The following is a 25,826-nucleotide window of genomic DNA, read 5'->3' as shown; positions in this document are numbered from 1 at the left end:
TGGCGACTCCTTTAATTAAAGCTAAGCCCATCTGAACCCAGAGTCCTCTAAAGTTTCTCTGTCTCTGCACAGCAGCCTCAGGCATGAGGAAAAACCCAGAGCCACAGATGCAAAAACCATTGGCGCTTAAAGGACCTATACAGACATAGTTCTTCATTTTATCATGAGGGAAAATTCTGCGATCAGGCTAATATGATTTCACAGCATCTCAGCAGATACGACAGCTGGAAAGAATATGACGAATCTGATTAATCTGCTTGGTTCTTTTAAATTTGTCTTCCATCTTTCATTAAAGAAGTGCAATAGATGGCTGCTGGTGTGGTGTAAGGATATCTAAGGTGCTATCAGACAGAGACAGAGGAGATCAGATAGAAATGGTTCATGTTTCTGCTGCCAAGAAATGCTTCCCTAAATATTTCGTTTAAAAAAAAAAATCCATGACCTTACACTTTTACAGGAATTATTATAAGACATCAGCCTTTGTTTATCCGTAGGTTTATCAGAGGTCAGCTGCCATAACTCATGTGAAAACAGCACAGCAGTTACTGCGGCTTGGGGCCGTGATGCTGAGCTATCAATCATACGGGTTTGCAGATGCACAAGTTTTGGATTCCACTCAAATTAGGCAATTCTTCACCAACACGTCTGAGGCAAGGCAGTCTCAAATTGAAAAAAAAAGAAACATTTCCACAGACCTGAAACAGATGTCCCAAAAAGTTCAATCCCAGATCGAGACAGCGTGGTGTAAATACTAGATAAATAATCCTATTAGATTAATTAAGAAGGGTCTCCTTGCCCTGACTTAGCTGTTGTTCAAACAATGGAATTGTTCAAGTCAAATAAACATCCACTTTATGGGATCAAATTTGTTCTGTTTTTTTGCTCTGTTGTTTTACCAAGTTTGTTTTCTTAACCAAAAAGTTCATTTCATGAATTAAAACACTAACAAATGTGTGTTTTTTTAAATACAGTGATTTTATCTAGTAACTGACAGGTTTCCGAGCACAATACAGCAGTCAAAAACAACTGACAAATTATTGACAAACTGATGCTGAAAATGTTTATTATTATTAAATTTCACTGAATCAACTTATCAAATACTAATTAAACACTGAATCAAATATTTTAGACAGACAGCTATAGATAGATTAGCTAGCTGCTTACCACTTTTTACAGTGTATGCCACAAAATACCCTTCCTTTATATAAAGTAACTCTACATCTGTCGTCTCCAATGATATGGACCAAAAAAAGGACTGAACATAAAAACTCACCTGGATCTTTGCCATCTGAGATGCCATTGTCATGACAAGGCTCTCCATCTGAACTTGGCCGATCACAGGACAGCTTCTGCAAAACAAGAGTTAGGTTACAGGTATACTTGCAGTTACAGAGAAAACACGCATTTCAGCAGAAGAATGAACACTCAACGAGACAAATAACGGGATTCATTGTTAAATTTAATGATAAATTGTTTATAGACAGACACGTTAAATACATACACACAAAGAGTGTAGAAAACTAAAGACCATACACTTAAACCTCTGCAGTCTACCAAAACAAACCTCGAAGCACATCTGTTTTGCATTAAGTGTGAATAATTAGACTAGGCTCATGCATGCTGTGCCAGTTTAAGCGGTTTGACATTAAACCCCCTTTAGATCTGTCCTAAAAACAGCACACACACATAAACAAGTGCAACACGCACACGCAGCAAAAATAATGTTGCAGCATAGTGCATATTAAAGAATGTGTTCTAAAAAATGATAAGATCGCAGTTCCTCCCACTCCTATTTAGCCTCGCCAGCAACACACATCCGTGGCAAGATGGAATTTGGTACGCATATGCTTTTATAGCCCTCCATGCCCTGGCAGCAGAGCCACTGTGCAGGAACACAGAGAGGAGGCGCCTGTGCAGGGTATTGAGGTGTGGTGAAGCTGGCAAGCATGCAAACCGCCACACAGTCTCACAAACCTGCATGTAGGTTAGACCAGCATGTACTCTGCAGGCATAGTAAATCCACACACCCACAACCACTCACACATACACACACACAAAGTACTATACATAAATAGAATTATGAATTCGCACCTTTTCCAGCTCTGCTTTGTTAACAGGGGAACCAGAGCCAGCTCCGTCACAGTCCACCACTCCATTTCCATTTGAGCAGACTTCCTTCATCACCTTAAAAAGACCACAGAACAAAAAGTTAAAGTGCAAAATAACAGGCAGAAATTTGATATTTCTCAATATCCCTCAATATCTAATTTTTAAATCGTTCTATTATAGATACTGATCAATTTTTCGAAAAAAATATGACATTTCCCACACTTTTGCCCAATGAATTTCATGACTTCTCTGGAATTAAGATATTGCACTCTCAAAGATCAATTTAGCTGATATATTTTTATATCAATAAATACAGCTAGGAAACAAATGACATTAACTAGAGAAATTTCCTTAGACCTATTAAAAAAAAGAGCAATTTTCTAGTGAGTATATTTTTACAATATGATTTGAGAATATATGACTTTTCCAAGATGTCATTATTTCATTAGATTTTATTCTTTTTCATGATTTTTCCAAGCCTTGAAATTTTATTCCATTTCCCATGGGAACCCTTGAATAATCAAAAACTTTCTTTGCTCCCAGTCAAACAGATGCCACAAACTCTCCACCACCTCCACGTTCTGCCATGCGCTCAAATGGATTGGGCACGTCACATGCAGTTGGAAGTGCAGCTGGAAGGCTGTTACATGCGTCATCGCTCTCGTGGCTGTCTATGCGCTGTGCAGTGGCTCTGTGTGAATGAGATATCCAGAGATCTCCAGACTGCACAGACTCCTCGCCGCCACATATGAGCGTGACCTCACATTACCTGGGGGTAACATCCAAAAAAAACAATAACCATTGGTGTCGAGTGAACAAAGAGAGGAGCTCACCTTTACACACCCCCTTCCCAAACCACCCCCATGCCAAAAACCAAAATATAACCAAATATCCTTTTCGTTGAGCTCCTCTGAGCATCGTAACTTGACGCAGCACGTTGGGTTTGGCAACCGGTTTACATAATTGGGCTCACGGGAAAATTGCAGGCTGTGGCCTCACTCTATGGCTTTGACTGCAAAGAAGTGGGTTTCTGGGATTCGCTCGGTCAAAAAATATTTTGTGCTGTGCTAATGTGCCCTCATTAGCATGAATATTTTCAAATGAAGAGTTAATATGGAGAACTACTGCATAAAAATCCAACAAAGTCAAAGTTATAGGTCAAACAAATGTTTGCGGACATTCAAACTTTGAGTCGTAATGTAAAATTGCCACAATAGAGCGTGATGAGAAGCAAAGCCAATGACAAGCATTCAGTAAGGGCAGTAATTAACTATTTCACACCAATCAGCACACAAACACCCACATACACACTCAGTAGCTGATAAAATGCAACTCAACAGAAAGCAGGAAGTGACAAGAGGAATAAAATTCTCAACACTGTACAGTGGTCACGTTCATTGATACATTCAAAAAGAATGTACTCCATATCTTACCATTCCCGCCCAGGGCAGAGGAGACTCAGATGACAAAAAATAGAGAAGAAAGAAGAACGAAGGGAAGAAGAAAGACAGGAGGTGGAATTTCCCCAGGCCTCTCCAAAGGATCAGAACAGAGGAGCTATATGGAGAGAACTAATCGAATAAAGACTGGAAGAGAGAGAGAACAAAGAGGAAAACAGTGCAGAGGAGAGATACAACACTAAAAAGAATTAAAAATGAATCATGGAAAACAACAAGCTAACACTTTCCATAAATAAATCATTAGCAAACTGGATAAAGCAATAACGAACCACAGACGCCTCTGGGCTTCTATAATGTTCCTCAATTTTGTTTGAAGACATGAAGTATTCCATTAAAGCTTAAAAAAAGTTTCCTTATCGCCTAATATTCCACTCTTTTTAATACTAATGGCTTCCATATAAACCATTTAATTCCACCTTTAAAAACTAAGTTTAATTGAATCGAATTGAAATTCGAAATTAATTGAATTGAATTACTGTGTTATTAATGATCTAATGTCTACTAGTGTCTAATGATTTAATCTAGAAAAAAAAGACAATTAACAAGTTAAAACAAACACACTTTTTAAAGCAATTTCACTTACAAAGAGCAATTTTCTAAATTCTATAATAAAAAACAAATAAACTGTACTAAAGACATTTTTCACTTTTCCAAGACTTTTAAGGTTTTCATGATATTTCCAGGCCTAGACAACTATAATTCTATTCGATTTCGATTTCCCATGGGAACTCTGCAATAGTCAAAAATCAAAAGCATTATTTGTCTGGTAATTAAATAAAAGCCACAAACTTGCCACCACCTCCACATTTTGCCATGCACACTGTGTACATGAATGTAACACAATGCAGAATGTGGCTGTCAAGTCATTCACTTGTGCTCAGCTTCAATTGTAACCATTTTTTAAAAGTGGAAATAAACTATTTTATATGAGAGACATTAGATGCAGAATTGAAAATAGTGGAATATTCAAGTTTCTTTGGAATAAATAAAATACCAGGTTATTACTGGTTTAGAACATGCTTCTTCATATTGGGAATGAGTTGCTGGGTGTGCAGTGTGTGCATGAATGAAACACAATACAACAAATCCCTCCAAGCTAGGGTGGTTTCTGTTTATCCCAAGCAGAAATCAACTACTTCAGTATGTTTTTAGTACACACGACACCTGACCAAACAGCGCAGAGCTATGCCCCCTTCCTAAACAGCAATTACAGCGGTTGTTGCTTTCCCGGGCTGTATATTTGCATAGTCTGATGTCCACACCCACTTGAAGCTGCTGTACAGCTCACTGCATGTGCCTTCCTGCCCGCAAATCAATAAACAGAAGCTCGTTACCACATTGAATCATAGTAACAGAATAGGAAAATCTCTTTTTTTTTGTTTTTATAAATGAGACTGTTGCAACGAATGATGTCTTTATAAACAGTGCCACCAGAGGAGTGATGGACAGCAATGAGGGAAATGCTATTTTCATCAATCGTCGATTGACTGCAGCTGGTTTTGATGATTTTTGTGCAGTATAAGTTGCTTTCAGGTTATAAAATAGTAGATCCATCACACGAGAGCCCAGAGACTTTCACTAGCACTTTTCACGATGTTTGTGAAAACCAGATGTGGAGGAAAATGGCTTTAAATAGATATAAAACAGACTATCAAAGTAACAAGTTATCAACAAGCACAATCTTCAGAGTCATTAAGATTGAAACCCTTTGAACTTAAACCAGGAAACACTTTTTAGAGTTTAGGCTCACACGAGACTTGCGCATGGAGGTGAAATGAACTGTGGGTGGGTATAAAATATTTAAATATATTGAACAAAGATGTACTAGTATGTATAGTTCTGTATTTAGTATGTACAGAGCAACCTGCTTTTAACCCAACACACCCAACTGAACACAAACACTGAACAGCTGGACCTGAGGACTGCTACTGCTGGTTTGTAAATTAAATTCTATGCTGAAAGACAAACATATCCATGTAGTTCACCAGAAAAACTCGCTGTTTGACAGCTGGTTTCTAGATTTTTCATAATTGATCACAATCCTAGTCTGATTACCTTTAGCCACTCTTCGGCCTGTTCTTTGCTCTGAACGGCAAGCACCAGAGCATCAGCTCCCTGATGGACTATCTTCAGTTCATGCTTCTTTTTCTTGCCGTCTTTGGGAATGTGTGTGATACTGCAGCCAGACAGGAGGAGCTCCATCTGTGGAGTCTGGTCTTTGGAGGACTTGTAGCACTTAGAGAAAGAGAGATGCATTAGGGAAGCTGTTTATCTTATAAATATTTTCCTCTGAAATAATTTTGTTTACACACTACAACATAAGCTGAGTCAAACCAAGCAGAATCGCTTAGAAATAGACGCAATGGGAGAGTGGGGTAAGATGTGCCAGTGGGTAAACTGAGTTACATTGATAATCATGCAAACTGTGCAGAATTTTCAAGTGACCATACATTTAGGCAAATCATATACAGCTTCCTGTGATTATGAAATGCACATAAAATAGATAAGGATGAGAAAAGTTGCATTTTTATTAAAAAAATAATAATAATTCTCCATGTCAAGGTACTTTTTTACATGGCAAGTAAGTTACATAAATGTAAAATTTCAAAGCAAACCTATTCAGAATTAAAAATATAATTACTTATGTAGAAAAGTAAATTGTTAGACTAAACATTTACCATTAATTATTAAATTAAGTATTTTTCCTAAAATAGCTCTGTGGGGTAAAGTGTGCCAGATGCTGTACTATTGCAACTTGAAGTAAGCTTTGCCTCCAAATACATACAATGCTATTGCAAATTGTTTAAATGTCTTTTCACTGCATTAAAATAATCTGAATATTAAAATTTTATGAAAATGTGAAAAATGTGCAATACTATAAAGACCTTAGCATGACATTTATTTTACTAATTAACTCCTAAAATTTCATGGCCCCCAGAATATTTTGTTGTATGAATATCTAAACATGCAATACATCAATATAAAGATCAGACCCTCTACTTTCAAACAAAAAAATCTGTTTTATTCTAGCTTCAACACTTGAATGTAGGAAGGTTTCATAAAAATAGCAACATTTTGAGCAAAAAGCTGAGAAAATCGCATTTTTTATCAAATACTACATTTGGATCATATTTAGTAATATCATCAAAGCAAAGATGCAGTAGATGGCTTCCATCAGTACTCCCAATGCTTGTACAGGCCTTTATCACTTCCTGGATTGACATTTCACTCTATAACATTAGGCAGTTTTCACTTATATGCGGTTAGTGTTGATGATGGTATTATTTTTTATATGCATAATATGCATACATATGAGATCGCTCATTTTTGCGTCTTCCTGATCTGTGTTTTTGATCAGCACATTCAAGACTCATTCAGGAGATGCGTAATAGCGCCCCCTAGCGTGTAACAGTGAAAACACGGAAACCTGGAAAATTCCATGTTTGGCAGGGAAGCGTTGTCTCATGAATAGCAGAAAATTCTGTTTGGTGGGGAAAGAGTTAATAAATTTGCAAATTGTCCCTGAATCACTTTAGATTGAGAAGTTATTATATTGCTATGGCCTGTTGTCAGCTGACAGGCTGTTTCGCGTAGCCAGACCTTCAGACTGACGGCTGAAGGTCTGGAATCCATGGCAGCTTTCATTGGCCAAGGCCCACCCATGAGGCCGTTTGACCACCATGTCAAACAACCAATCACAGTTCGTTTCGTTCATCGTCACGTTTCGGGGCGTGGAAATGTCGCCACAATAACAGACCGGTGTGTAAAACTCTCGGATGTATTTGAAAGATTCTATGCCGCGAACTTTAATTTTTTCACATACTTTTGAAAATCCAGCGTTTAGTTGATCCTGACAAGCGCTCGTCGTCACAGTTGTAAACACGACGGCTTTCTTCTTTCATGAGGGGGTTTGGCGGCACGGCATCTTTGTTTCCAGGCGGAACATTAAAGAACGCGACACACACGTCTCCCGTAAATCCTGTATAATTCAACCAATCCGATGACGACTTCAAAACTCCTGAAGTGTTTCCACTTTTGTGTGCCATATGCATCAGACGTTTAGCCAACGGTCCGTGGGCGTGACGTCTGAGGCTGAGACTAGCTGACAGGAGACTTCCTGAAATATAATTAGCTGTCTTTATCTCATTTCTCCTGGCTTAAAGAAATGTAAATGGCACATCTTGCCCCACTCCCCTCTAGTATGGGTGTCCATCTCTGTGAGTGTGTGTGTGCTTACCAACAGTTTGTTGTCCTTTATGACACAGAGCAGTTTGGTCCATTGTCCAAAGCGTTTCTTTCGCAACAGGAACGCACAGATACGTGCGTCTTTCACCAGGTCCATGGAGGCCTCCTCAGATGGCCACTGGTGACGCATCTTCTGCCCCTTTCCATCCTCCTCTTCCTCATCGTATGACTCATATGAACTGCTCATGGCGTCCGAGTCATAATCTGAGAACACAGTTGGGACTCTGATTATTGAATTTTATTGAAATGCAAAGAATGCTCTTTCTTAGGTCACAGATGCAGCTATGTTACTGTCATTGTTCTAAAACATATAACATATTTATAGTGTGATGTTAAAAACTGTCCTTACTAGAGGTGATGTACTCTGGTGCTTTCCCAGGGCCCAGCGGAACGGCTTCCTCATAATAACCTTCAGGAAGAGAGGAGCTCGGCAAGGGAGGAGGCCCATTGTCTGGAGGCTTTGGGATGGAGGGAAAGAGAAGGAGAGAGAAAGTGGTCAGCTCAATCATACAGCCTCATAGATGAGAGTGTTTGTTTCTGCTTTTCCTAGAAATGTGAGGACAAAAATATCAGCTTCACTGGCTCCAATAAATGTCTACAGTTGTGAAACCTCAAAAGCTAACAATATCAAAACATCTGAGGCTTTATCCATCTTATCTGAAGCCCATCTTAGAGGTCAAATGTTCATTAAGATCTCTAACATCACAGTGAGGCCAATACGAACCAACCGAGTGTGTACATATCAACATCTGTGGCAAGAGTCAAACGGGAATGTTAACAAACAAAACTGTCAGAAAAAGAGAGTTTTATGGTAAAAGAGCAGCTGGTCATGATGAGTAGAAGAAAGAAAAAGAAGAAAGTGAAAGTACAACACAAACAAATCAAAAATAGGAAACTAGAGCAGAGCGAGCTACAGATTAGAAAGATGAGAATCAGAAAGCTGGCCAGCAAGTTCTGGAAAAAGAGTTCAGGGCTGTTTGCTGTTCTTTATTCCCATCTGGAGGGCGGCGCACCATTAGAAGTGTGGGCACCTTACCTAACGCAAGCTGTTTGGCCAGATTTCTCCGTCTGTGTTTAAACAAAAACAACTGTAATAAATAAAGGTAATACCTAACAGTCAATCAATCATTTAGCTTGCTGCAATAAAGATTCAGTTCCAAAATCTAGTGTGCTGCCTCTGCAGGGAGGATTTTACGTCACCATAAACACTCTCCTGATGCCAAGACTGTACCCAAAGGTAGGTGGCATAATTATACTGCCTTCTAAGATACTTTCATTTGGCTAAATTGCTAGGGCAGGGTAGCATTGTATCTATCCTTAGCAGAGAAGCCAATCCTAGAAAGCACTAGAATGAGGTCAGTGGAAAAAAATACATTCAAGATGGCAGATAAAGCAGGAGAAATCTTATAAATGTAAATAATTATACAGTTCTGAGGAAAAAACAGTCACACTTAATTTTAAAGGGGTAGTTTACTTCCAGAATGAAAATCTACTGACAATTTACTTACCCCCATGTTATCCAAGATGTTCATGTCTTTCTTAGGTTCAGTCCCAAAGAAATTAAGGTTTTTGAGGAAAACAATCCAGAATTTTTCCCCATATAGTAGACTTCAATGAGTGCAAATGGGTTGAAGGTCCAAATTGCAGTTTCAATGCAGCTTCAAAGAGCTCAACAGGATCCCAGGCAAGGAATTATCTTATCTAGCGAAACGATCGGTCATTTTCTAAAAGAAATAAAAATGTATATACTCTTTTTTTAACCACAAATGCCCGTGTTGCACAAGCTCTGCAAATGCGTATGCGCATATTCATGCATTACGTAATCATGTTGGAAAAGTCATCTAAAAAATTGGGACCTTCAACCCATTGGACACCATTGAAGTCCACTATATGGAGAAAAATCCTGAAATGTTTTCCTCAAAAACCTTAATTTCTTTTCAACTGAAGAAAGAAAGACATAAACAGCTTGGATGACATGGGGGTGAGTAAATTATCATTACATTTTCATTCTGGAGGTGAACTAATCCTTTCAGATCCAGTTCTCACTATTAACTAACTACAACATTTGTCTCAATATACTCTAAATTACTGTTAATTAATAGTTAACAAGGCAGTTGTTAAGTTTAGGTATTGGTTAAGATTAGGGATGTAGAATATGGTCATGCAGAATTTGTGCTTTACAAGTACTAATAAACAGACAATATGCTAGTAATATGCATGCTAATAAGCAACTAATTAATACAGTGAAAATTGGTCCCTATAAGTGTTACCAAAAAAATACTGAGGGAAAAAATTTGAATGAAAGAAAATTTAAATCTCTCTATATGCATTTCCATTCTTATTAAAGTTACAAAGAGTTTAAAAATCTGAAAACTTTTGTGAGTTTTTTACACAAGGCCCCTGGTGTCTATATTCAATGCGTACATTATAGAACCTCATTAGTGTGCGAGTGGGATTGTTTGAAAGAGAGAAAACGAGAAAGAGAGCTTGTGTGTATATGAGTGCAAATGAGCGTGCATTTGTGTGAGTTACAATGTGTTTAAGACCATCTGATTTGGGCCTGATTTGGGTTGGTTGGGCCCCGCTGGCAGCACATGTGACAACCTGGTGTTGTCATGACGACACAGGCCCTCCAGAGTCTCCCTCATTTCCCAGGCTGCATGCAAACAATTATGGTTGATGACAAACTCACATAAACGCTTTTCATTTTCCTTTTTCACCCTCCCATGGAAAGTCTGTCTTTATTTCTTTTTCTTTCATTTCAGCTCACAGAAAGCACGGTTATTTTCCAGTGCTTTTCAGGTGGGGGGAATTACAACACATTTCAAGAGACCAAAGGACCAATGATCACAGTTGCCACCTGGCACAATATGGTACAATAGTAACACAGAACATAAACGACTATTTACATTAAAAACACTGCAAGACGACATGGAAATATACTATGCTATGTGCTAAATGCTTTACTCCATTTTTCTTTTTAGGAAGTAACTGTTCAGATATTACCAAGAAATATCACACTTTAATTCTTTTTAGACTATTGATGTTGGCTAGAACAGCATGGCCTAAATTTGCTCAAAGTATATTGGCAACAAAAACATCAAATTGATTGTGTGTTGGGCTGAACTCAGTATTTATTCTGTACTCTGCTGGTTCCTGAGGGTTTTTGTTCACATGTGTAATCAAAACTACAATAGAAATTGTAATGTTTTAGTGTGACCTCCTGGCACATGAAAGAAGGGTGTGTTTGACGTCTGAGGTAGAGGACGATACTTTATCTCAGCGCTAGTCATTACAACTTGGCTTTAGATATAATGAAGACCAGAACATGCAAAATTCCCCATACACTCTTCATCTTTGCGGGTAGTTAAGAGTGAACATACTATAAATGTATGTTCAACACAAGACCTGGCTGCTCCTTTCTTCTTGGAGTCAGTATGATTTAGTTTTTTGGATGAAATTAATGCCAAGTTCTGTCAAGAACACTAGATGGCGCAGACTTATGGGTCACTACTGCAAACTGATGATATTCAAAGCTTTAAAACTACTTGGCACAAGCTGATTGGTTCATGTTGCATACGCAGCCAATGAGCTTACTGCTTTACATTTAAATGGCTGGTTAGCGTTCACTAGAGCATTTTGCAGCGTGCTTTCAGAGTTACTCTGAAACCCTCCACCTCCCCAGCTCCAAATGTATAGATCTGCTACAGGTTATTATATATGCTATTTGTGCAGCAGCAGTATGTCTTAAATACTCATAGCACCGTATCTGTGTATGTACTGGCAGTAGCAAGTAGGGTTGGGTACCGAAACCCGGTACCAATATGGCACCGGTACCTATGTAACCGGTATGTACTAGAACCGAATCAGAACGCAGATTTCGGTGCCTCATTTCGGTGCCTTGCCTGAGCGATCGATTGAAATATTTGTCCTCTGGTTCTCCATCACCGGCACCGCACGTGAAAAATAATATCCCGACTGAGAAAATGCACGTGAACTCAAGTCGGAAAACTCTAATAATACAAATCCAACACATCTTTGTAGTAACGAGAGTGTCCATGTTGTTTTCACATTCCGACTTAAAAGCACAACTCGGGGAATGAGAGCATTGGAGGAGCGCGTGAATGCAGCAATTACACTTGCTCTGATGGCAGCAGGTAGCCTTCCGTTAACTAAGCTAAACATGCTTAAATTAAAATGCCTAAAGCTAAACCTCCCTTGTTCAATGAGCTCAGAATCTGTTGAGCAGCAAATACTCCAGCATGGTCTTGTCAGTCATCTCTGCTTATTCTCGAACTGTGATCAGTCAAAGCTGACTCTTGTTGGAAGCTCTTGTTGGATGCAGGGTTGCCAAGTCCGCGTTTTTGTCCTTAATATTTTCAAGAAACGGCTGAAAACACATCTCTTTCATCTTCATTTGACCCTCTAACTCTAGCATTCTCTATTCTAATGCTACTTCTAATTTTATCTGCTTGTTTTTTTTTTATTAAAAAACTTGACCCTCTAACATTTGCACTCTCTATTCTATTTCTATTCTAATGACCAATCCATCATTTTTGGGGGAATTTTTATTTATTAATTTTTTTTTTTTATATATAAGTATCGGTTCAGGCATTGTTTAGGCACCGGAACCGTTTTAAAAGTATCGATTTGGCACCGGTATCGAAAAAAAAACAAACGATACCCAACCCTAGTAGCAAGTTCCTGTACCTGCTATGCAGCAGCAATAATGTACAACAACAGCAATAACCAACATCAGTAGCAATTCAGCAGTGTAGCACATCTATTCCACCAAGACCAAACACATTAACACTGTCATATCCATTACCATTAGTGGTCGACCGATATATCGGCCGATATCTGCCATTTTTCAAATGTCGGCATCGGCCGATAAGTTTTTCTGTTTGGCCAATGTGTTCGAGGTGGGACTTTTATTTTGACGGCGCTTCTGACTTTTATTTTGACGGTGCTGAGAACGGCTGCGGCAGCGCCTGAGCACACAGTGCTCACATTCTCCCTCTTGTTCGCTGTTGTCATTCAGTTCTGTCTGGGTGTGCCTCACACGTCCTGGAAACTGAAGCTGCGGGCTCTTTGATCGCCCCCTGGTGGCTGGCTGCAGTACAGGTCATAAACCCCGCCCTCTCCATGTAAACGACTGGGACTTGAGTCAAAATAAAAAAATTAATTACACTTCCAATACAATTTTCCGAAAGATGGTTTTGGTCGTTAAAGGTAGTTGTTATCACGCTGATATATGTTCAATTGTTAATTTTTGTGATAAGTTTGATTTTAGCTAGTAGTTTGATGCTATAAAAACGGGGCGTGTCGTTATGGTTGATTGGGTCTGCGGGAGTTTGATACCGCGGCTCCATCTCACGACACTACTGCGCAGACTCTGGCTCCAAATTATGTCATTTTCTCAAGATGGCAGCGGCCATACTGAGATGCTTTGGCTTCACTTTTCTATAGTGGAAGGAATAGGAGACGCGTCGTCCATCTTTTGTTACAGTCTATGGTTCGGTCTAATACGGATAGAAGTCTATCTAATAATCAGATAGAACTGTTAAACAAAGGAATTAAAATGTATACAAAAATACTAATAATATTATTAAAGGCAAACATTATAATACTTTCTCAATACTTATAATATGCTCCATGTGAATTGAATGCGGACAGGAGGAGAGTTCAGCTTCACTGGAGACGCACAATCGACAAACTTTAAACTCGTGACTGATTTCAAATTATGCTGCGCTTTATGCATATTCTGCATATACTGTCATATTCATGTCATTTTCACTGTGTGCTGTATGTAAAATGAGTGTTACCTTGGCTTTATTTAAAAAAAATATGATTCCATTTTTCATTTTCATTTGAAAATTTTCATTTCCTTTTTAATTATATTTTTATTAAATATTTATTTATTTGTGAAAAATACTTTGTCTTCTAGAGTATAAGTATGTTTATTTTACACGTTTATTTTTTAATCCATTTTCAAATGATTTCAAATTTCTTAAATATTAATTAAAATAAATAGTATATCGGCTTTATATCGGCCATTGGCCACCCTGCTTTCCAAGATATCGGCATCGGTATCGGCTGTAAACAAAAAAACATATCGGTCGACCACTAATTACCATGTTGAAATCTTCTGAGAGTTGTCATGATAGACATAATTTTATTCAGCTAGGATGCATTCAATGTATCAAAAGTGACAGTAAAGTCATTTAAAATGTTATAAAATACTTCTATTACAAAAAATTGCTATTCTTTTGAACAGTCAAAAAATCCTAAAAAAAAAAATGTATCGCTAAAATATTGTGAAAATATATATTAAAATCTTAAGCAGCACAACTTTTTAACTCTGATAACAATAAGAAATGTTTCTTGAGCACAAAATCGGCATAGAATGGTTTCTGAAACATCATGTGATGTAATGAAGACTGGAGTAACGGCTGCTGAAATGTCAGCTTTGCCATAGCATAAACAAATTACATTTTAAAAGATATAAAAACAGAAATCAGTTAATTTAGAATGCAATAATATTTAATTAATAAATATTTTATCAGCTAAATGCATCCTTGGTGAGCATAAGATAATTATTATACTTTTACCTTGGCATAGTTGAATAATAACAGTTCTGTACACAGAAATGACATACCATGAGCCTCAAACACCATTGTTTCCTCCTTCTTATGTAAATCTCGTGCATGCAAAAGACCACTGAAAAACAGGCGAATCAGAACATAACACCGACTGTGACGTTACAGTCGGGATCACTAATAGTTACGCCCCCCACATTTGCATATACCCGCCCATGTTCTATGCCAGCTGCCAGCCAAACCTGCACAGCCGAATCATCAGAAGTTCTGCAGGTATTGTGAAGAAACAAGCGAGGATAATAGCGAAAATGGCAGATCATGGAAATAAATGTTATGTTCCAGGCTGTGCAGGGGATGTGATGTGCAGGGATGGGTTGGTGTCTGTATTCAGAAAGGCACGGAAAACAAATAATGCGCGTTCTAAAAAGTAAAAGTAAGTATAAAATAACGCGAGCCACTAAAGGGACATGGTTAGCTGCTTGCTAGCGGTAGCCTGTTACATTACAGTACATAAGATTTCACTTACCACATAAACAGAGTAAGGAGAGATGACTGAGGATGATGGCGAAGGATTTACAGATCCTGAGCACCACTGACAAGCATCTGATCTTGTAAAATGTGTGGTAAGTACTGCCGCTGTAGTTTACACAGCGTGTCGCAAATCTTGAAAGTTAAAGTAAAAAGCGATCGTGCATTCGAAAGCAGTTTCAATGGCCCGCATATTAATAGCGGCTCCCTGATGCCCGCAGTTTATATACAGTATAATTACTAGTGTTCGACCGATTATCGGCACCGATATTAAGCATTTTTATGATTATTGGTATCGGTCATTTTCAAAACCGATTCGCCTGAGCCGCACTGTGAAACAGCCAATCAGAGCAGAGCTCAACATTGAGCCGCACTGTGAAACAGCCAATCAGAGCAGAGCTCAACATTATTATTCATGACTCTTCCAAATAAGATAAAAACAGACCATTTCATTCTAGGGACAAATCCTAGGGTTGTAAATGGACATGTAAAACCGTTTCTGGAGATTTTTTGCCCTTACCTAAGCCATATACCTTCTATGTAGATATCAGAGAACAATTTAAAATATTGTATCAATGCATTCTATAGCACCTTTAAAAAAATGAATTAATAAATCTTACAGACCCCTAACACCTCTTGAGCAGCTTTGTCGAAAAAGGGGGGGGGGGTTACAATGAAATATGAAAAACCAAAAGGGCAAAGATCTGTTTTTCTTTTATGGTTGTCATTTCCAGTCTGAAAGTTCCCTGAATACAGAAGCGCTATTTATCAGTTCCTTCTGTCCCATCAAGCCATAAACTGCTCAGCTAAACACAGAAGACGGCTGTGTTACTGCCTGTTATGGTTTCGGTTCATCAGGGCATCTAAGCCCAGAGGGAGGACAGAATTCCAGGCAAAAACTGCAGTGTGAAGAGTCTTGCTGAAGCAGCGTTCCGTACCAGAGCCGCTTAAGTATTTTTAGGCATAGTTCCACCTCTGGTCTGAGCTGGAAATCTGTTTGAAGCATACTTGCACCTACAGAAAAAAGTGCACATGCACCTATTCATGCAACATCTAGTCCTTCAATATGTCTGTGCTTATGTATAAAGGTACGTACTTGACCTAGATTTCAAAAATGAGCTTCAAACTTCATTTCACACTTCCTTTCCAGACCAATTCACCTCATAACATAGTGTATAGAGTTATTATGCGGTCCGTGATAAGTGTGAGTGTTAACAGACGTCTGTGCCTGTCTGGGTCTATTGTATTGGGACTGCTGTGCAGGCTAGCCAGGAAAATGCACTCAATCTGACAATAATTCAATCATTTAACCTTGTTTGGCTGCCTTGATATGCAGTGTGCTGTACATTTGAACACTATTAATGCACAACAACTCGACTAACTCAGCGGAGTTAGCTTTGTGATGTTTTTGTCTCCACAAATAATTTTCCATGTGTTTCAGCGAATCTTTTTGTTCTCAACTGTTTCTTCGCAGAAACTTTCCAGCAGTCCCACACAAAAAACAGCCAAATAACTGAAAGCTCATTTTCCCGAATGAAGTGACTATATAAACTGTCACTTGCTATAACCTATAAAAGATGTTCGGAGGGGTAGAAATCACCATCTGTATTGGTATTTCTATGGCAACGGACAAAATGCATTGTTGTGCATGAATCCTAATTCATTTTCCTCCTTTTGTCCATGACACAATGAGGGATTAGGTCATTGCATTCCAGACTGCGGTTAACCCTCCTTAACAGGGAGGTGGGGGGGGATACAGTAGAGCCCTTTCCTTTAGCACAACTGAATCTTGGGATTTCCATCATCTGCCACTGTGGGCCTAGAAAGAGAGAACATAGATCCAAAAGTACCCGATTTTATGATAGACTCTTGTCATCAACAGTCACTGTTACAGCATTTTAAGCAAAGAAACTTCATTTAACTTTGGGAGATTTAGTGAGAACGAGAGATGGAGGGAAAACATGAAGAGTGGAGCTAAAAATGGCCTAAAAAAAGGGGAGTTGTTTTTTTTTTTTTAAACAGACTCCCTTTCGGGCTACAAAGAGCAGACAGATAATGAGTTTGTCTGTGTTCATTAATGTGACATTGTGTGTTGGGGTGCAGTTGGGGGATGCTGGTGTGGAGGAGCAGAACAAAACATCAACACAGATGGAAGTCATCATTGTCCCAGAGGAGTCTGCTATGGCTTCCCTATATTCTCTTACACACACTCTCTCTCTGCTTAGCTACGAACGGCAGGATGTAATTCGGTGACTGCAGAACGTGTACCAGGGTCTTACCCCCTCCACGACAGAATCCACAAATGTTTATTGATACATGGCAGTGTTGTCTTTGAACGCACTGTGCACGATGGGATGGGAGGTTGCATCACGTCTTGTATTTTCAGCTTCTCAGCACCAGGTTTTTAAGATGGCGTGTCAAAAAACACACCTCAAGACGGGGTTCTGTTCCATTCGGTTGCATTATGTCTAGCTTGTTTTGAAATGAAGAACATGCCCTGTAAAAACACTCAAGATTCACACTAGGGAAAGTCTTGGGATGTGTTTTTTGACACGCCAACTTAAAGAGATGCTAAGAAAATTGACTTGATTAAACCACCGAAAAAAGTGCTAGGCTTGGTTATAGTGTTCTTTTTCTACCTTTCAAGACCAAAGTACTAACTAGGCACCACCTTAACTAACTAACTAGTGTACTAACTGCACTGCTGATGTAAGAACACAGACTACATATTTGTCTAATCAAAATTAATTTTAAACAGATTGGAGTTTGCAACATGGAAAAATTAATCAATGACAAATTAATTTAAAATAAAATAAAATAAAAAGTGTTGTACCACCTGAAGGAACTCTACATATAACTGATGTACACCACTACAGTACAACACAACGAAATTTCCACAACACAACGCATAGGACTAATTTCGTTGGGTTGTACTAATTTCGCTGTGTTGTGGCTTGTTTCCTTTGTGTTCTACTGATTTTGTTGTGTTGTGGCTTGTTTCCATTATGTTGTACTAATTTCATTGTGTTGCTGCTTGTTTCCGCTGTGTTGCAACGTGTTTCCATTGTGTTGCTACTTGTTTCAATTGTGTTGTGCTAATTTCGTTGAGTTGCGACTTGTTTCCATTATGTTGTGATAATTTCGTTGTGTTGCGACTTGTTACCATTGTGTTGTGGCTTGTTTCCGTTGTGATAATTTTGTTGTGTTTCGACTTGTTTCCTTTGTGTTGTGGAGATTTTGTGTGTTGTGCACTACTGGGCCACCGTATTGTAGTATTGATAACGACTGCCAAATCCACTCCTAAAATTAAAATCAAATTAACTGGATCTTGGGAACGACGCCGTCTGCCACTGAGTGCATAGAAAGAGAAACTGTCAGTTCAAAAGTAACTGAACCTCCCACTATGTTGGGCTCTTATCACTGGTACAGCATTATGGGTGAAGAAGCTTCATGTAACTTTGGTGTACTAAATTTTAAATTAAAATTTTTTTGTATCGTGTTCATGTATAGTGTGTTTTAATTTTATGACATATTGGAAAAAAGTCAAGTTTTCATTATTGAATATTGCTGTCACTCTTATAAGGGCTATTGAAAGGACACAGACAAAAGTGTGCATGCATGTGCAGTAAGCATAACCTTCACTTGTCTCTAAGCAATAGTCACTACTGCTTGAAAGAACTAAATTAGCACTTAGAAAGCTATGCATCAACAGAAAGTCAAAAATTCCTCCCCTGGGTTCATTATAGTACATGAATAGGGAAGATTTGCAGTGAATTTGCTGCCAAACATTCAGAAACCCAAAGCCACAGAGTTCAATTCAACACAAACACACACACAAGCACAGAAAGTCTCCAGACATGATTCTTCCCCTTGCGTACTGTGGCGTCTGCTGTCCTGTCCACGGCCCTATCTCACCACCCACATGTCCAGCTTCAGTCTTTTTTCTTCAATCTCTCCCACTGTGGTTTTGACCACTCATAGGGGCCACAGAAGGCTTTAGTCAAACACACACACACTGAACGCGCAGAGTTAGGTCTGGCAGGAATATGACAAGGAGTCAGTTTATAAACCTGGCTCACTGACGCAATACTAAATCATCACATAGCTACGGAGAGAGAGAGAGTGAGAGAGAAAGAGAAGAGGATGGAGTAGAGGGTGTGGTTGATGGAGAGCAGGAATAAGAAAAACTAAACAGTGCAATGGAAAAGAAACTTCGTGTTCTGCCTTTCCTCAGGCAGGTTTTGCACAGGCACAGGTCCGACCTTGGACTGTAGTAAATGGATATTTCTATCCTTTCATCTTACAGTCTATCCCACAAATCCCTGCCCCCTCACACCTTCTGGGAACGTGGGGTTATGTACGAATGGCTGAGGTAGGAAAGGATGTTTCTAATTATACTGTAAAGTGCTGAGTGTGTAAAGGGTGGACTGTAAAACAAGGTGCTGGGATGTGTGCGCTTGAGAATGACCAACCGCGACCCATGAACACCTGCTATTTATCACAAACATCTGCTGCTTCCCTCAAACAAAGATGATTGTTATTCTAAGACGTGTCACACACATGAGAGCACATAATGGCGTAATGTGTTTCACGTGTGACGAACGAGACCACATCAGGGTAGTGTGTCGGCAACTATGAGGTCATGTGACAGAAAGCAAACTGATGTGAACACTTCCTGCTGCTGTTTTACAGAGCTCATAAAAAACACTGAACACTTCACAAAAAGAGACCATCAAACCACCAGCCAGTGGCATTCGGGGTTCAGACGACATAAATTCCAAATATAGGACAACACTATTTTTGTTTCTGGACTACAAGGAATGCTAAAACAAACTGAGAAAAACCTAAACTCACTGTAAAGAAACCAAAGTTTTCCTTGTTGACCTTTAGTTTAGTAGGGCTGGGTGATATATTGAATAATTAACAACATGATTTTACTAAATTAATACTTTTATTCACAGTACCAATTATTACTTTTATTGACAGTAAAGTCCTTGACATCTATTTCAAATAAATGCTGTTCTTTTGAACTTTCTATTCATCAAAGTTTTCACAAACATATTAAAGGGATAGTTCACCCAAAAATGAAAATTTGATGTTTATCTGCTTACCCCCAGGGCATCCAAGATGTAGGTGACTTTGTTTCTTCAGTAGAACACATATGATGATTTTTAACACAAACCATTGCAGTCTATCAGTCGTATAAAGCATGGCAATGGTAACAAAATCTATGAGTATAAAAAACATGCACAGACAAATCCAAATTAAACCCTGCGGTAGAGACCTGCGCGGGATGGATTTTTGAGTCCCGCTCCCGCAAGATCCTGTCCCGCGCCCGCCCGCTTAACACAATAAATGTTTGCACAATGAATCTTTCACAATGTCTACACTTCATGTGTTAAAATGAGAGGATTCGTGAGCACGCAATTTCAGCACTGTGGTGAGTAGACTCTAACTTAATAACCTCTGACTGGCCATCATATGTGGAAAGTCACCACTCCCGAATGAGTTTGCACGAGAGAACGTAATCTTTTAGTTTTAAGTCAGTTTGACCAATTCGGATAAGCGCAAGCAAGTACTATTTTGATTAGCCGTCGTACCTACAATGACTGTGCACTCTGGCACAAACCGATCGTTTCGTGTCTTAGGACATCAATGTGTCGTCACGAGCCGTAATAATTTAATTTGGATTTGTCTGTGCATGTTTTTTTTACTCTCATAGATTTTGTTACCATTGCCATGCATTATACGACTGACAGACTGCAACGGTTAAAGTTAAAAATCATCATATGTGTTCTACTGAAGAAACAAAGTCACCTACATCTTGGATACCCTGGGGGTAAGCAGATAAACATCAAATTTTCCTTTTTGGGTGAACTATCACTTTAAGTAACACAAGTGAATTTTTGAATATTATCAAAAGGTAATCAAAAGGTTTAGTTATATCGCCCAGTCCTAGTTTATAGTATTTGCTGTATTAATTGTAATAATATACACATCTTACCATCCAGGGGTGAGGAATCTCTGGAAGGGGCATCTGAGGAGGGGCCGGGAGAGAGGTGTGTATCTCTGTCTTACATGAGGGCTCTGAGAGAGCAAAACACAGATAAAATACATTCACATCACTGAAAAAAAAAAAACTAAATTGATGCAGATTTTAAAGAGACATGAGTTATGACGAAGAGATGTGGTGAAGTGTGAATAGTTCAGCTGAGGTCAAAGGTTAAATGAGTAGCCAAAGGGGGTTTGGACTCACCTCTAGTTGCTAGAACTCTGTGCAGGATGTTTAATATTTGCTGTTTCTTCTCTCTCACTCCAGCAGTTAAATACTCTCTGTCCAACAACTCCAGAAAGACCCGCAACTCTGCCAACAACTTCTCCATCGCTGAAAAAACAAATGCAATCAGATGTTCAATAAGCACAATAGGAGCTTCAGAAGACGAACTATCAAGTTTGTTTCAGCAAATCTTCTGCTTTGTTGATTTTCTCATATTGCCACTGTAAAGATGTGCCATGTGCTTTTCTGCACTGAGATGTTGGCTGGCATCTGGAAAAAGCAGTGAATTATGGGTATCTGTTGGCTCGGCACCTGAGGAATATCAAAGGCTATCAAATGCGAATTGCAGCCCTGGAAAATCAGAGGTCTATAAAACAGCATTACAATGGTCTCAGGCCCATACAAACACATAGCTGAAGGTTTACATAAGACTGAGGGCTGGAGGGGGGAGGACGGCTGCTGTAGGGACAGTTTCTTGACGTAAAACAGAAAATAGAGCTCACTGATTAGAGTGTGCTATGAAATGAAGTGTACATAGCAAATTGAGCGTGTCACTTTATGACTGCTGGTCTAGATTCAGGTTTGGTCTTTTTCAGGTTGGCTATAGTTCATTTGAATGCAGGTATTTGTCCCTCAAGATTGCAGTTCTTCTTAGTGATAAATATCACACAAATTTAAAGTTGGAGTGGTTTGTGTCCGTTCTTGTTGTAAAAGGATACAAAAGACAGTCACTACAAAAGCATTCTCTTTGCATCATAGTTAAACTGATTGGCTGAGCACTGATTGATTTAGGAAGACACTAGGGTGCCTTTACATAAGGACATCTAATTTAATCAGTGGAGTCTTGCTGATTTGCTAGATAATTCAAATCACATGTTCTCGTAAGTCGTGTCTAACTGAATAGACATTTTTCCCTGTTTGCGCTTGAACTGCTCCTCAGTTATGCTGTCTGTAATCTACACTTCAATCACACTTCAATAGGACAGCACACTGAAATACTCATTAACACTTTTATAGAGGGTTTTGTCCAGAATTGCTTGTCGCAAAGGTGATATGATCTTATAAATACACATGCATTCTACTGCACACCCTGTTTTAGTAGCGATTTCAAAATCTCAATTTAAATAATAAATTAAGCAAAGATTAAAATGAAAAACATAAGTATATCTTGCAGGCTTTTGCAGGAACCGTCTAGCAATCAACAAGCATTATAATTAAAAATCCCAAAACTCTTTTAATAATTCTGGAATCATACATACTGAATATTTTACCTGAAAATAATGTGGTATTCAAATCAGACAAAAAAGTAAAAAAAAAACAAAAACTGAAGTATAATAACTGCAGTAAAATGTGACTACAACTTTTCAACTGTTTTGATGGATCTTAGATCTCATATTGCTGTTTATGATGAAAAAGCCAATAAGCTTATACCATTTCCAGTTGTTCCTCTATTATTCCCTGTCCAACAGCTTGCACATGTCAGATTGAATAAAGCTAATGAAGCACTTTCAGTGATGGTGGCCAAACGACATGAAAGGAAATACACTTTAAAAACCAACCAAGCAAACCAAATCGCTATATTAAAGAGCACCAAGTGCCACACAAAAATGAGGACCACCTTCAAACTATGCTTAGGGGCAAAGTCAGGGGAGAGAGAAAAAGAAAGAAAGGAGAAGGGAAAAACTTTAAACAATCACAACCACCCACGATCACAAATCTCTGACTCTGAGTCTTCTTCATTCACATACTCTCGATTGACTAACCCTAGTTTAAACAAAGCTAAATGATGAAAGATAGCAAGCAATGCGTCCAAACAGCCCATCTTTAAAATAGAGACATGCCTCCAGCCGAGGAATGACAAATTAGGGACATATTAACACATCCCAACCAAAAAAAAACTCAAAAAGGCCTCAAAGTCAGCAAAATTAGATTTTACAGAGAACTTCTTGTCTTGTTTCACAAATACCTGCCAAAACGACCTGAAAAAGGCTGATGCCATGCCAGAAAGGGTTTCAACAAGCAAAGCTGATTTTAATTCAGTGTTGACAGAGAGAAATAATGAATGGTATTCGGTTTGGTGGTTGTCTAGGACCAGTTTGACAAGTTGACCCAGTGAACTTTTAGAATAAACATCACTCACAGTCTCTCCTGAACAAAAATCACATTATTCTACTATTCCGACCCAAATTCAATAACATAGAGGGATGTGGTCTGCAAAAGCAATTGTGATGCTGCCAGCATGCAAGAACTGGTATTATTTGTGTGCTGATGCAGTATGTGTGTACATTTGCGTAGGTGTCTATGTATATGTGGTTATGGTCTACCACCCAGGCTGCGCGGAAAAGCAACAACAACCTTGAAATTCACAGACTGAAATGTGTGTGTGTGTGTGTGTATATGCGTGCAGATTACAGAGTACCTTTCTCTCCGTGCTGTCATCCTATCTGACTCTTCCGTCAGATCTTAAAGCAGTTCTCTTTAATGAACCGTTCGAATCCATATGCTCACACATGATCTTTGACCTACCATATATATAATCAGGCACTAACCCATGCCAAGTTTCTATGGAACACCCACCATCCCACATCCTTCACTCACGCTTCTGCATTCTTTTATCTCTCTCACTCCATTTCTATTTCTGCCTGAGCCAAGACGCTATTCATTTTTCTCACTTCTCACTTCAGAAGAGGAAAGATACGACAGCTGACAATAAACCTTTGAAAAAAGAAGATAACAACCAACCTCTTTTGCTTTGGTTAAGAAACCTGCCAAGAACATAAACGTGAACCTCTCGCTCGTCTGTCCTCCCTTTCTGAAGGAGGCCGACCTCTCATCCAGTGCATTGCTTCTCTTTCATGTCTGCTGACAGGATCCAGGCGGAGAGCTGGTGATGACTGAGATACAACACAAGCTCTTCATACTCCGATCCGGTCTTACACACCAAACAGCTTGGAGGAGGAACAGATGGATGGAAGGAGGGACAGATAAAAAGAAAAGCATGCCGTTCTCTCTTATAACACCTTCAGAGTCATATCAAAGTTCTTTAAAAGCAAGTCAGTTTACCCTGCAACCATTGTGGTAACAGTAATTTTCTATTCTAAATAACATCTATCTGCCTAAAATCTCCAAAACAGCTTTTATGTTTCAAAATAAATTTCAAATCAGTAATAAAATGTGACAATACATAAAAAATAAAACTCAAATTTCACAAATAAATATTATGATTATGCTTTGAATATACACGTTTACACATCTTAATGATTATTTCCATCATTAAGAAAGTGGGTGGTGTCAAACAACATGACATTTCACAACCTGAGCTACATAAATCAAAATAAAAAATAAAAAAAGCTGAAATTGAATGAATTGCATAGTTTTTTTTTTACAAAAAGCTTTCAAACAACTGCGACTGTAAAACAGTACAATAGCAGAACTATTTATCGTTGCTCATTGTAATGTATTTTTTAATAAATTAATAGATACATACAAAAAAATGAACATTATGTCATTGACTCGCATTCATCTGTGTTTTAGATTAAACAAACTCTATCAATAAGCTGATTGGCTCTTTAAGTTAAAGATTGGACAGCCACCATATTGAGAGTTACAATTTCTCTCATTGATTTTTCAATGAGTGGTCCACCTGTTCATATATCTGTCTCACTGGAACCCAAAATATCAATATAGGTTATATACTGTATAGAATCTCTCAAAGATCTAAGAGGCACTGGGTGCCAGTAACAAAACTTTTGGCAGCTGGGAATAAGGCAGCTACTAGTCTGTGGTTTGTGAAATTAGGCTCCTTTACGGTTTGGCCTCATCATGGTTACCGCACACACTGCCACAGGCCAGGGCACACCAGAGCACCACTCGGCTACACATGCCTGGAAAATAGTAGAAATCTACAGGATAGAAAAAAATATTGAACAGATGCTCCACTGTACCACTAATGATGGGCTTCAATACCAGCATCTGTGTAGCCACATATATCAAACGCACCGGGATCATCGATAAGAGATTATCTCGACTCAGTTGTGTGATTACATTCATCTCTATGTTTGATTATATGTGTGCACTATCCATATGTGTTCACGTGAACATATGAAGAAAATACTGAGGTTTCAATTATGAAAGGATGGTTTAGAATGGTTTTATGTCCATAAATGCGTACTTGTGTGTTTATGAGTATGTGTGTGTGTGTGTGTAATTACTAGAGCCCGACCGATATGGGTTTTTTGGGGCCGATACCGATAACGATATTGGGGAGTAAAAAAAGGCCGATACCGATATATCGGCCGATATTCTTTGTGTATATTATAGTACAGTACCAGTCAAAAGTTTGGACACTTCCCCATTCGTGTGTCCAAACATTTGACTGGTACTATATATAGAATACAGTATATACATAAACAGAATATATATACATAAACACATTTTGTGCAATGATCACTCAAATGTGGTGATCAAACACTTATAATGGTGACAGAGATATTTAAGGGCATTTAACAATTTAACAATAAACTTGCGATGAGTGCGATGCACAAAGTAATGGGGTGTTAGTTGTAACACACGTGGTTTGAATATTTATTTTACCATAGTAACATTTAA

The 25,826-nt window shown here is 38.6% G+C and overlaps 1 protein-coding gene across 3 annotated transcripts in view; it reads right to left on the bottom strand.

Moving 5' to 3' along the window:
* Nucleotides 1–25,826, bottom strand: part of afap1 (actin filament associated protein 1) — a 52,099-nt gene that overhangs the window by 7,723 nt on the left and 18,550 nt on the right. For all 3 annotated transcript variants that reach the window (XM_016445336.1, XM_016445335.1, XM_016445337.1), the window contains exons 2-8: nt 21,198–21,326; nt 20,946–21,028; nt 8,164–8,272; nt 7,807–8,018; nt 5,625–5,804; nt 2,092–2,184; nt 1,274–1,349 (exon numbers count right to left, since the gene is read on the bottom strand). In XM_016445336.1, the coding sequence (XP_016300822.1) occupies nt 1,274–1,349; nt 2,092–2,184; nt 5,625–5,804; nt 7,807–8,018; nt 8,164–8,272; nt 20,946–21,028; nt 21,198–21,326 (882 nt within the window). The remainder of the gene's footprint in view (nt 1–1,273; nt 1,350–2,091; nt 2,185–5,624; nt 5,805–7,806; nt 8,019–8,163; nt 8,273–20,945; nt 21,029–21,197; nt 21,327–25,826) is intronic.

The sequence above is a fragment of the Sinocyclocheilus anshuiensis genome, unplaced genomic scaffold (genome assembly GCF_001515605.1).
Source record: "Sinocyclocheilus anshuiensis isolate Anshui unplaced genomic scaffold, SAMN03320099.WGS_v1.1 scaffold159, whole genome shotgun sequence".
In the NCBI taxonomy this organism is placed as follows: domain Eukaryota; kingdom Metazoa; phylum Chordata; class Actinopteri; order Cypriniformes; family Cyprinidae; genus Sinocyclocheilus; species Sinocyclocheilus anshuiensis.
The sequence above is the reverse complement of the archived record's forward strand: the minus strand, read 5'-3'. Positions and strand labels throughout refer to the sequence as shown.